At 34.5% G+C, this 13,763-nt stretch overlaps 1 protein-coding gene and 1 long non-coding RNA gene across 2 annotated transcripts; both read left to right on the top strand.

Annotated features, from left to right (window-relative positions):
* Positions 1 to 1,548: 1,548 nt before the first annotated feature.
* Positions 1,549 to 6,115, top strand: LOC128190879 (uncharacterized). Its single transcript, XM_052863091.1, has 3 exons — positions 1,549 to 1,931; positions 5,124 to 5,241; positions 5,548 to 6,115. The coding sequence occupies exons 1-3, from the start codon at positions 1,803 to 1,805 to the stop codon at positions 5,607 to 5,609; spliced, it is 309 nt and encodes a 102-aa protein (XP_052719051.1). The 5' UTR covers positions 1,549 to 1,802; the 3' UTR covers positions 5,610 to 6,115.
* Positions 6,116 to 7,729: 1,614 nt separating this feature from the next.
* LOC128190485 (uncharacterized) lies at positions 7,730 to 10,542 on the top strand. The gene is made up of 3 exons (XR_008244358.1): positions 7,730 to 7,840; positions 10,093 to 10,210; positions 10,378 to 10,542. It is a non-coding gene; the product is annotated as an uncharacterized LOC128190485 (long non-coding RNA).
* The last annotated feature ends 3,221 nt before the right edge of the window (positions 10,543 to 13,763 follow it).

The raw sequence follows: 13,763 nt of genomic DNA, 5'->3' as shown, positions 1-13,763 counted from the left end.
ACTAAATTGCTACATCACGATCCCGTGGTTTCCATTTGTGTATATTATCTCATCAGCCTAATATAGATCGATACTATACTAGTATAGACATGTTCTCTGAATTTCAAAACTTTAATGTAACATCTGTTATATTAGATTCGAGAGTTTGTCAGCTATTATAACTTGTTTCTGGTCCTCATATACAAGTTCAAACAAATATATGCTTCTTGTGCTAGGTGATGAAGTATGTTCAAACATATGATCTGAGTAACCATACAACACTTGTGTCATGAATTTGTTAAATTTTTACGAATAAAGTTTCCACGATGAACAAACTATGATAAGACATTTCCAATAGAAAGACAAAAAAGAAAGCATTTCTCAAAAAGCAGAACATTACATTAAGCATTCTTTGTTCAGGCACGTAGCATCGTTTTTGAAAGTGGGGGGGGGGGGGGGGGGGGGGGGGCAGACCCATCCAAAAAATCTTTACAAGCAAAAAAAAAAAGAAGGGAAATTTAAAGTTTCCAAAATTCTTCCCTACCAAAATTTTTTCCCCCTCCAAATCATGAAATTCCTAATCCGTAAGGGGGGGGGGGAATTCAATTTGACTACTCATCTCCTTATTTTCATATCAATTTTTTACTAACTTCCAAAACGTGGGGGGGGGGGGGGCAACTCCATTATAATTCATTTTTTTATATGTAAATTTTAAAAAATTTGTTGCTGCGAGAAAAGGTGGGGGGGGGGGGGGGGGGGCAGGCCCCCCTGACCCCCCCCCCCCCCCCCCCTGATGCTACGTGCCTGTTGTTGCATCCACTTTTTTCTAACTGTAACCCGTTGTGGGGTTTGTGGACTTTTAAAATTTAACAACAGTCTTACTGGTACAAGGGATTATGAGATATTAACGGAACGCTATAAAAGAATATTCGTGTATTTCCTAATGGAATGGAAGCATCTGTGATTATCAACGTCAATGTTAACATCACTTGGATTAAGAATAACTTATGAAATGTAATCTATGTCTTTTAATGAGATTGCGTTAAGATTGTAAAAACGTATTCAAGATTAATTAAATCCTTTAATTTTTTATATTTATGCGAGATATTTATTCCAATGATCCCTCATATTTTATGCAAAAACGTACTAATTTGTAGGTTTTTTTAATACATAGACTTACCCTATCTTAGCCTACAAATTTGATTTTCTACTTTGTAGACCAAAAAAGAATGAAACTTTTTTATAATGGGCGTTGCAATTAATTTGAACCTTTTCTAAACTATTAAAAATTAGCACGTTTCTAATTTGCCAAACCAAAACCGATCACAAAACAGCATTACCGCCAAGCAAAAAAAAAATCAACTGCTTGAAACTGATGTGTTACATTTAATTCATTTCGGACAGCCTCGAATGCTATATGCCATACCAGGGGACTGAACGGACGTACTATATTTGAAAATTCATTCCAACGAACCAATTGGCCATTAATAAGGCTGGCTCCTCCCAGCGAGAATTCCCAATACCGTCTCTCGGGCCGGAACATGTCACAAGCGCCAATTGTCAACCGATTTTAACAATGTAATCCGGGAATATTAATTTCACTGATGAACTGGTAATGAGAAGAAATTTTCGTCATATCCGAGAAAACGTGGGTTTGAACTAAGTACGCGATAATTTGTATGTTCTTTATCATTTTGCAGTCAAATTCGGCTATATAAGACACGCACCGAGAGAGAAACTTCCTAGAACTCAACACAGACCTAAAGCACAAACTGTAGATAATATTTTTGAAGAAGAAGAAAAGAACAGTCAACAGAAAAGAGATGAATTCCTTAAGTCTTCTGTGTTTGGTTGTTTTATCTCTTGCCTTACTGGGAAATTACGTCTGTTCTTCAGAACCACAACAATTCTTTGCAGATGAAGATGAAATCAGCGAACCAACAGAAGAACAGGTAACAAAATCTCTCTCTCTCTCTCTCTCTCTCTCTCTCTCTCTCTCTCTCTCTCTTTCTCTCTCTCTCTCTCTCTCTCTCTCTCTCTCTCTCTCTCTCTCTCTCTCTCTCTCTCTCTCTCTCTTTTCTTTACTTAAACTTGATATCTTGAATATCTAAGTGAATTTTATGCGTTAACACTGAGGTTTTGCCAATCGGACGGTGTTACTAAGTAAATATTTTTTCATGCCATGGTATGTCACAGATATAATATCATATTTGCGGTATTCACATTATAGACGTTTTTGTATAATATTGATACACATCTTTAATTATTCGTATTTATTCAGAACTTTAAAAAAAGGGGGGGGGGGGTCCTTACTGCCATATCAAAAAAAATACGCATATTGAAATTCTTTGACAAATGAGGACCAGTGATATGAATGAAATGCCTGGGGAAAATTTTTTGTTTGCTTTGCAATCTTCCTCGACTTTCAGACTTAGTCTAAACATTTGCTACATTTGCCATTGTTGTTTTGACAATCCATGTGTTTGTCGTGGGGTTATTTACGTGCTGCTTTCAATTACGCATCGGTATCGCCAATAATTAAGTTGTTCAAGTTATTTGATTTCTCGTGTCTTTGATTTATAATTCATTATATTAAATTCGCAGAAAGTAACGTTACAAAACAAACAGTCGTGTAATAAAACTTCGTTTCTTAATAATGGCGACATAATTTGATGGGAAATTGCTTTGTGCATCTGAAATGCTCTGAAATATTAGAGTTAACAATGATGACTGTGGCGGTAATAAAGTACATGAAAAGTAAACTGCGGAAGAAAACGGTGGCAAAAATCTTGTAAAGAGCTAGTGGGTAAAGTGACAAATTGCGTCACACCACAAAACTGCATTGCAATGAAGATCATTTTGGTGAAATTAATTTTCCGTCATAATTGTACCGTAGAGTCCACAGTCTCCATCTGACATTTCTTAAATTCCTCCAGCGGTAATCTTTTTAGTAGAATGTTCTATTGACGTATTGCAATACGGCATCCATCATCAGTTTTTCACCCCCCTCGTTCCAATAATACCCTTCATCGGGGGGGCTAGTGGGCACTTAAGCGGCTCGAAAAAAGGTCATAGATTGATGGGCATCAGAGTTTTTTTAGTACAGCACGAAAAGAACCGTGACAAATGATGAGTGTTTCTGATATATCTCTGCAAATTAATCTTTATTGGAGGGAGGATGTGAGCTAATTTTTTTTACAAGTTAATTCATTAATTCGCCCATTACCACAAAAGGTCTCGCATAATTTTCAATTGTTGTCGTTGCAACGACCCCTAGATGATGTCTCTGCAGTGTGATTACTTTGATTTCTCGCGATCACAAACTAAAACAGTAGCTACGCATGCGCTGTGCACGGTAGCCACGATGTAAAAGTTTCCCAATTAGTGTTTGCATCCTGCCACTGTTTTGACTTCTGAATCGTAAACATGGCCTCCATTTCAAATATGCCAGGTGTACAGTGTCAATTATAAATGTTCACATTTTCATTTTAGTTCATTATTATGACCCAAATTTCGTGGAAGTATCTAACCTTCTCATTTCCCCCCTTGAATATTAGATGATCTGAAAAGGTCATCTTCCTAATATATGTCATCGTTGTCGTCTAGTATTTTTTATTACTTTTGATAATCTTGTCAATCCTTTAGAGTTCTTTGCCACCCTATCGCATGCTTCCCTCCATAATCGTTCGGATTTATGGTAAGATTAATTATGACTTGGAATGTAAAGTTAATTTGCGAACGCCCCGCAGTGGAAGAGCATGCGAAAAAGTCTTGAATTAATAATAAGCTAAATCCGCATTTATACGCTGTAGTTATCATAGTGATCACGAACAAAGCGATTTTTCAGTAGAGTTTACAGTAGGCTATAGAATTAAGTTTCCGTCTTGCTGCAACGAGAGAGAGAGAAAGAGAGAGAGAGAGAGAGAGAGAGAGAGAGATATTTAATTACTAGAAGATTTCAGAACTTTATAATTGCTTACTTTGTCTATATGAAATTTCAATAATCTGAGGTTTAGTTGAATACGTGTAGGCTACGATCATAGCGTGTAAACACGTTGGTCGTTACTGTAGAATAAGAATAAGATACAGTTATCTTAGAAATAATAAAAATCTTCCTATTTTAATTAAAATGTTTATAATTTATACATCTGTATAAGAAAGGTTCGTTGTTCGTGAAGAAATGGAAACGTGTTCGTCATAGTTCAAATTAATCCCCACGAGAACGTATTAATTATAAAAATAGAACATGCATGAGGATTATCTCTTGTAGAATACAAAAAATAGCAACCAGATTAGAATGTTTGGCACAACTTCCTAGCATTAATATGAACAAGAATAATTAGAAATAGGCGGATTTGAAATATTAAAAAATGTACAGTCAAAAGTCCCATTGTTAAAATGATTCTGAATATTTTTTTCAATTTCCTCTCTCTGAACAAATATAAATTATAATGATAGTGAGTGTATTTTTTATACGAAATGACAAAGTTCGAGAAAGCAATTCGAGCAACGCCGTGCCGCAGTTTATCGTATGCATTAAAATTGACTGTGATGTTTCCGTGGAATCTTGAGAAAATTGAAACATATCCATTTCACCAGTGATTAAAGGCATAGTAATTAATTCAGACTTTTGTACAAACGGAGGTAGCCATGAATATTCGTTAGACATTGAAGCCGATCTCCTAATGTCATGTAACGGCAAACGAGAGTCAAATCTCCAGGGGAATTATCCACCGCAGCCTCTTTCAATACCCCGCCAAGGAATTTCTCCCTAATTCTATCTTGAACCATAATTATCATTTTCTATATTATAACTCATTCTACAAATTTTACTCTGATTAACCTTATCAAAGACATCTACGTCGTAAATCACCGCAGTCACTCGAACTCCATTGTTCAAGATTATCTTTGAATGATTTCAGTAATCTTAACAGAATTCAAATGATGAGGAAATAGAATGATTTATGAATAGAAATATCATTCATTCAACAGTGAAATCATGAATATCAGTTATATATATTTTTTTAATTTTAAATTTCAAATATTTTTAGATATTAAAAATATCAATGATATATTTTTTTAAATTTTAAATTCTAAATATTTTTAGATATTTAGAATAACAATTATATTATTTTTTCTTCCAGAGAATGATGATAAACAATAAGTACCAAACTCATTTGATGAAGAATGCTTTTCGGGACAGCGGGAATTTGAAGAGATTGTTGGCCCAGAAAAGATTCTCATCGGACAGACAAACAAGGGGTGAGTTTATGTCCGATATCTTGCATATCATTATATAAGTGCAAAACCACAAATCCTTTAGATATCCGTGTCATTATCCTTAATTCAAAATCCGCAATATTAAGAACCTTAATCCACGCTGATCTTTTTTTAACTTAATCTAGACACTGTGTTTAATATAAATAATCAAAATATCAGCATAACATTCATAACATTTTTTCTCAAATCAAACTTTATATATTCATGATCATATGATCGGATATCTTTATTTATTCATACACGCTTATTTCCCCTTATATAACTCTTTTTTTAAATTTCCGTTACTAGGAGGCGTTGCTTTGTGCTTATGGAAGGTCTGCCCAGCAGGCCCATGGCTGGTACAGAAGTAAATGGCTAAAGTAACCAATCGAACAGGATCATCCGAACTTTTCTTTGAAAATCCCGTACACCAACTCGCCTCATTGTTATTTAATTGTTTTTTTTTTCATTTGCCATCTTTATAAGCAATAGACAACAGACATTTCAACAACAACAACAACATTCCGTATAACACCGAAGAAACATCGGACTGTTCATTAAATCGATTTTAAAAGGTTACGATGTCTTTTTTTCTGCAAGAAAAACAGACAGTGTAATTAGATACTGATAGTGACTTTTATTCTGTATATCCTGCCAGGGTTTGTTAATGGTGCTGAAAAATGCATTTGTTGGCATATTTTATGCTGTTTGGTTATAATAAATCAGAAACCAAAAAAAAAGCGTATATTTCACTGTCAATTTTGAATTGAGGATTTATTTACTAAGAGTCCATTGAAATATTCAAGCACCAAACAGTTTAAAGAATATATCGGTGTTGTAAACAATCTTCTTTATAGTAATAAATGTTCAGCAAGCATTGGATTTCAAAACTTTACTCAGGAAGTAGTGTAGCCAACAAAGGCCAAGAAAAAAAACGTTTCCACACAGCTACAATATACGTATATTTACACAACAACAATAAAGTATCAAAATATGGCACTTGGTTCTAACCATTCACGATAACCTTTGTGTCTTATCTACCCACCCACCCTACCCCCCCCCCAAAAAAAAAAAAACCCTGCAAAAACAAAAGGTAAAGCTAGATATAAATAGTTGTCGGGGTTTTCCTTGGCATGCTGTGCCCGAAGATGTCGATTCGAAATTTAATCGAAATAAAGAAATCCGGGGAAAAATGGATTAATTTTTTTAATATTGAAAATGGTCGCAAAAATATTACGAGAAGACCATGTATTTAAATGCTTAGTTAGTTAGTATATAACTTTTTACTTAGTTTGCTTGTTAAATATGATTTGAAATTGATAGAATTAAAACTTTAAATGTAACTTATTGTAGCCATTATTGATAGCAGAAGCAAAACGATTTTAGGACAAACAAGAAAAAGTGATAAATACTTAAAATTCCGACTATAATAAAATAGTTTATTTTAAATGAAAATATATGACTAGGATTAAAGAGATTTGCAAATCACTAAGAAGTCTATCGGTGCACTAATTCCAAATAATTAGAAGTGTACTTCAACTTTAATAATTTTAGATATTGAAAGGGTAATCAATAACCACTTTTCCCATGACACAATGAAAAATCGCGATAAAAAGACCCTCCCAAGTGCACATGGAAACATTCCATTTATTACGGATTATTATGATTCAAATAAACGTTGAATTAAAGAGATAAAAAAAAACTGTCAACATCCAGTCGCAATATAGGTATAAATCACGGTCGCCTCGTGGACCGGATGAAGTTTTGAAGAGCAAAGGTTCACTTCCGGTTTGGAGAAGCGGAAGTAATTTGGACTTTCATCGAGTTACTTTTTGGAATGTAGACGGTCTCAGAAGGGAGTATGTAGACTTTCACAGCATGGAACCAAAAACCAATTGCAAAATGCACGCTTCTGTCAAGACGTTGCATGACAATAGGCACGTAAAACTGTCTTAAATTCAGTTCATTTCCTTTAATTTAGTCAAGAAGCTTAACAGAAAAGTGGGACTGAGATACAGAAAGTTATTAAACTAGAAAGACAATACAGATCTTATGAGTACACGAAAAAAATTTAGTAGTATATTAAATTTCCCGTGAGTCCGTTTCACTTTCGCATTCAAACAATTGACATTTTCACTCAACGAATCGTCCACCGGCGGGATATCGCGAGATGTTGGGATTTCGACTCTGAATCAGTTAATTTGGGAGCTTCGGTGTAAAGAAATTGAACATTCGAATGAATTACTGGTCATAAATGAACAATTAAGGATGAATGCTAAAAAAATCAACCTTTCTTTGACTGTTAGCAAAATTAAATCCAATTTTAGAAGAAGGCAACAAAGGTTTTACAGTTTTAATGTTTTATAGCTGTGATTGCATTATTACCAGGAGAGAGAGAGAAAGAGAGAGAGAGAGAGAGAATGCCATGCAATCGCAGACTGTCCTATTTTTGGGCATACAAATGTATAATTTATCTAGTATTACACATATGATAAAAGATAACGTAAATCGTGATTATCTATGTAATAGATCATTTCAGTCCATCGAGTCGAGGAAGCCATGAAGTTTATTTTGTGTCTTGTATTTTTGGTTACAGCAGCGCGTGAGTAGATGGGTTTTAATTATTCAAAATTATTTGAAATGTCTAATTCTAGCTGTGATCAATTTGACTTTAATTTTAATCTTGCTCAAAACGTTAAACATACGTTTTCTTAAACAATACATTAATGATATTTCTCACATGTTTGCACCATCATACACTAGATATCACTCATGTTATAAAAAGAATATTACATATAATGTGATGGAGCGCAATGGTTTTAATCTAACTCATAGCGTGTTAACAGCCCCCCCTCGCCATGGCTCGGGGACAGAAGATTCATTGAAAAAAATATATCATACACCATCACAAATGTTAATCCCAGAATCGCCGAGATTTGTATTACTGTAGTAATATCTTTTGTTATACTTTCATGTTAAATACTGAAATCTGATTGGTTAAGACGCAGTTAATAATATTTACTATTACCCTCAGCGTTAGCAACGCACTTGGCAACGGGTAACATTAAAAAATATTACATGCGCGAAAATTATGCGCGTACGGTTCGCTGTAGAATTCACGTTATTCCTATATAAAAGCAGTAAAATTTTCTTAAAAATTTTAAAAAAGACATTCAGTATAACAAAATAAATAGTGCCTGTTTGGGAGGATAACAGTTGAAATTGACACCCCTCGAAAACCATTGTCAACCTCCGCTTCGCGTCGGTTGACAATGGTTTTCTCGGGGTGTCAATTTCAACTGTTACCCTCCCAAACAGGCACTATTTATATACTGGTTGAAAGTAATATTTTGTTTTAGGAGGACAATTTGTTTGGGGTTAGATCTGTTACCAATTATATAAGACCTGTATATTAAGGCATTTTTATAGGCAACTTTAAGTCCTCTTGAGCATGTCTTCGCGAGCATGAAAAACCTGTACAAGGCTTTTTACACGTCGGACACAAACATTTCGGAGTACAGTAGTGTACAGTGGAAAGTGGGAGAATAGCGCAGGGGATACGCGGGAATTTTTAAAAATGGTTTAATATTTGACAGAGACACCCGATGACCTCATAAAATTAGTTGTCCAGTAAAAAAGAAATTGTTATATAACTTAGTCAACAATAATCTGAGTTGAAAGATTAATGGATCTAATATTTCTAAAGATGCAACGCTTTAAAGTAGTGCAAGATATGATACACCTGTGAATCCAACAGCTTGCTCGGTCGCCGCATTTGCACGTTACAAAGCTATATGTCCGATCAATATACCACGCAAAAAAAAAGGGAGGGGGGGGGGGGGTTTACAAATAATGATTTTATCCACAAACCTTAAATGTATCGCAAACATAATCAATAATAATAAGAACAGCTTTCTTACATAACTTTTTACGTGGTTTCAATAGTCGCGACTCACAAATGTTAACAGATATACGATATTTTCATACCCTCAGTTGAATAAAAATCGAACACCAACTTTCATGGAACAAGTAATACGATGATCACTCGCACTCTCACGTGGTTAATTTCTCTTAATTTGCCCTATTTGCAACGTAACCGTAATAAATGGGGCGCCATGTCGTCACGTGGTTATCGAGATAAGTGATCTTGCCCTTATTATATTGCCCACGTAATCTACGAATGAATTGAATTTCTCAGTAGTAAGACCACTCAGCTTTTTGATCTGATAAAAGTTTTATAACAACACAAACAATAAAGATGCTGAACCGTTTGTCGCTTACGATCTTTTAGTCTTTCTTGTATTTCCGTATGTATTCTCGTTTTTTTTTTGGGGGGGGGGGGCATGAAAAGAATTTGACAAACTATCTAAAAGATGAAAAACTATGGTGATTAGAGAGAGAGAGAGAGAGAGAGAGAGAGAGAGAGAGAGAGAGAGAGAGAGAGAGAGAGAGAGAGAGAGAGAGAGAGAGAGAGGGGGGGGGGGGGAGAGAGAGTCGAATTTCACATCGATGTATATACATTATTATATGAAATTTCTCTGTTACAGATGTAAATATAAACTATGTTAACGTTTCCATGATCTTTTAAAACTATTTATGGTGGTAGAAAGGGCGAAGGTTTAAATTATATAGAACGGGGTTTTTTGTTGGCTGATCAAACGTCATCACCAATCAGACGATTTTCTCGGTTGCTTTCGTTTTTCAAAAGTTGTCGATAGCAAATTGACTTCACTGTAAACACAGAAAACGCGTTAAAAAATTGAATCGAAAATACTAATTGATAAATATAGCCAATGGGTCCCCCGTTTTATCGGATAATTATATGACATAAAAAAAATTTAACATTTTTAACAGAGTGTGCGCCCTTGGAAACCCATTGTAGCCTCATCTGTCCATTCATTTACTTGCCAATATGCGGATCCAATGGAAGGACTTACTCTAACGAGTGTGAACTAAATGTTGAAAACTGCCTGTAAGTTCATATGAGAGAGAGAGAGAGAGAGAGAGAGAGAGAGAGAGAGAGAGAGAGAGAGAGAGAGAGAGAGAGAGAGATGTTAAGAATAGTGATCGTGAAAAGGAGAGAGAAGGGAGGATGCTTTTTTAAGAAATAAAGATGAATAGTTTATAACTTTTTTTCAGCAACAAAACTCACATCACCCGTCTAAGCCAAGGCTCGTGCCCTGACGCTACCACTGATGCGGGACAACTGGGTTAACTGTGCGTGTTCGCATGTTCAAACTCGAAATTACGTTGCTGTACTTTAGTATTTGCCATCTGAATAATAAAAAAGTGTTACATATTGTACCTTGCACTTGATCCTTTGCAAATGTTTTAGCCTCTAGTGAAAAACTCGGGTTGACTGGCCGTAAAGCCACAGTTCCTTGCATTACAAAACACTTACAAAAATTGTGCTACTTTTGGACTAATTTACATTATTTCCTATTTCATTTTCTGTAAAATCATTTAATATCATAAAATTTGTTAAACAATTAACTACTGATACCCTCACTTTACTTGCCTTAGACAATCGATTAAACATGCGAAAAGACCCTTAAAGGTGAAGTATAGTTTGTTCAAGTGCAGATCGAGAGTCGACATTTTACATGTGGGAAGGTGTTTAAAAGAAGTTTAGAGGCAAATAAAGTGACGACATCTGTAGTAAAATGTCTGGGAAATTTTTTGGTATTGATTATTTGTACTGCATGTCATAGAACATTAGGTAAATCAGTCCAAAACTGTGTCCGAGCTCCGCTTGGAGAAAAAATGTGAAAAAACCCCCAAACAGAAATCTTGAAATAAATACTAGTATTTTAACAAGTACAACTCTTGTGCTTCAACTCTTTGTTTTGTCACACTAAAATCATTTCACGTTTGATAAAGTGTAAGTAATGAAACGCATTCATGTTTTTGAATTTCAACTCTTGTGTAGGAAAACGTTAAACGTCCACCACTGAGCTGAGCTCATCTGCATAAAAGCGATTACAGCGCGGGTATCACTGTAGTTTCATGTACATGCACATACGTCAAATTTAATTATAGCGACATTTTTATCAGTCAATTAAAATGTTTTTAGTTATGAAGAAACATACATGATATGTTTTATACAGTTTATTGATGGCAACAATAATGTATCCTTAGTATATGAAATGTGTCAGAAGATTTTCCTTGAACCTATATTCTTGTGCGGATTGATATCAATTAACAAAAACAAAATCATGATTTTCTGTTGATTAAAATACGTTGAAAAGAAATTTTACCTCCGATAAAAGAAGTCATTCTTTCATGATTCATATCATTGCATTTTGATAATTAATGTATTAGTTTGACCATCAATACGAAAATGTGATTTAACCCATTCATGGGAAACCCCTTTGCAGTGACTATACTGAGTTGATATACATCAACTCGTAAAAAGCACCCCTAAAAAACTCCAACTGACAACAAAGATGAAAAGCATGCATGAGAAACAGCGTTTTTATACAGAATACTGATTTCTATACTAATGGTTACAGTATATGAAATAATTAAATCACACCATCATATTGATGAAACAAGATATGTTGATATGGTCCTTTTTCTTTTTTTCAATTGTTGCCAAGAGTATTTCAAAGAAAGGGAACGATCCCTTTTAAAATCTAGATTTGATATAAAATAACATTTTATCAATTCATTTGTATCCCTACAAAAGATGACGTCATTGCTGATCTAATTTCTTGCAAACAGTGACGCCGTTTCAGGCAGACTGCAGACTAAAACCAAAAATAACTATATAAGGAACATATCTACAGCTTCATTGTGGCAATCATTTATCAGCAGTTTGAACTTTACTTTAACCGCATCATTCAAAAAGTTCAGCGTACATCTTGGTCATCTACATGTATTTCAAATTGTAGGAGTCAATTTTAATTTGCACAGTTGTCTGTTACTCTTTGAAAAGAAGTCCATTTCCAAGAAAATATTTGAAATTGTACTCAAATCCAGCAATCAAAACCAAGTGGGGTAACAACGTTTTCGACAGCAATCTCTATCGCATTTAGAACCATTTTAACAAGAGCTTGGACTTTTGGTAGTTGTGTCAAACAGCAATGTGATGCGGCCTGTCTATTTCATTGCTGGCCAGTCAGCCATGGCTCTTTGAAATCAACAAGATTTGTCTGGCTTTTGAACTAAGACTATGCAATCGGTGCATATTTCACATGAAACCGCATCATTTTTAACTTGTTTTGACGCAAGAAATAGATAGCTATGTCTAACCGAAAGTCCAAGGTCTTGTTAAAATGGTTCTAAGGTCCTCTTGCAGCAGAAAAACTGGCAGAGTTTGTCTACAGACAAGGTCTGTACAATGGCATTCAGGTTGATTCGAGACACTATTATAGATAGACTATTATAGATAAACATTATGTCTAGCGTCCTTTTACAACAATTAAGATTATCGGAAATCAAATGTACATGCATGACAACTACATGACAAAGTTTGATTTCCGATAATCTATATTTTTGTAAAGGACACTAGTAACAAAACTATCTATGACAGATCAGTGCGAAAATTGTTTTGTTCTCTTCTGCAGTTCAGTGATCATATCTGATATTAAATCATCGGTTAGTATGGAATTTAAATGTTTATGACCACATTACCAATTGCAAATTTTAAAGCAAAGTTAAAATTTTAGATTTTTGGTCATCATTTTGGTCATCACACGAAATACGTTCATCTTGGTGTGACAAACTTTGCATTGATCACCGAACTGTTTGTTAAGGAAATGTGATTATTTTCAAGACTCTTGATCTCAAAGATTTATCATTAATTGATACTGGTCGTTCAACACATACATGCATGTTTGATTTTAGTTTCTTTAAAAGTGATTCAATAATTTTTGTTTTTTCGTCTTAAAAACCTTAATGAGAGGATTTATATAGACAATGCCTGCTAACCCATCCGTTAATGTGATGCATAATGAAATATTGTTTGAATTATGTGCTTGCGATGTATAACTACTAAAAAGTGACCTTTGCTTTGTTTATGTTATGCAATTAACGTCATTTATCGAAAATATTCCCAATTTCCGACTTACATCGATTTAAGCCACCAACTCAATGTCAATTTCAACATCAGAATTTGTCCTAAACAATTTGTAACAATAAATGGAACGAAATTATTTTTTGGGAGTGTCCAATGACGTAATTTATTGTAGATACAATGATTTCTTTCGCAATTCAAAATCTTTGTATGAAGTTTAATAAAAATATACTCTTCTTTTTCCCCCTCCTGTGAGAACACGGTATCCATAAACATAGCCAACAAAATGGCCTACTGATAATAACATTGCAGAAATAATTGACTAGTATTGATAAACCTAAGAAAATCACATCGCCAAACTATCTTTAATGATAAATGTCATACAAATGATGATGATGAAATGATCGTGACCAAATGGTCCAAGCTTAACTATTGCGCCAAGAATGAGCATTTGTTTTTTCAGTTAAAAAAAATCATCAATTAGGGATAAAAGTTGAAGATAGAGACA

The sequence above is a fragment of the Crassostrea angulata genome, chromosome 6 (assembly GCF_025612915.1).
Source record: "Crassostrea angulata isolate pt1a10 chromosome 6, ASM2561291v2, whole genome shotgun sequence".
Lineage (NCBI taxonomy): Eukaryota > Metazoa > Mollusca > Bivalvia > Ostreida > Ostreidae > Magallana > Magallana angulata.
Note: the sequence above shows the minus strand (reverse complement) of the source record. Positions and strands in the feature narration are given on the sequence as shown.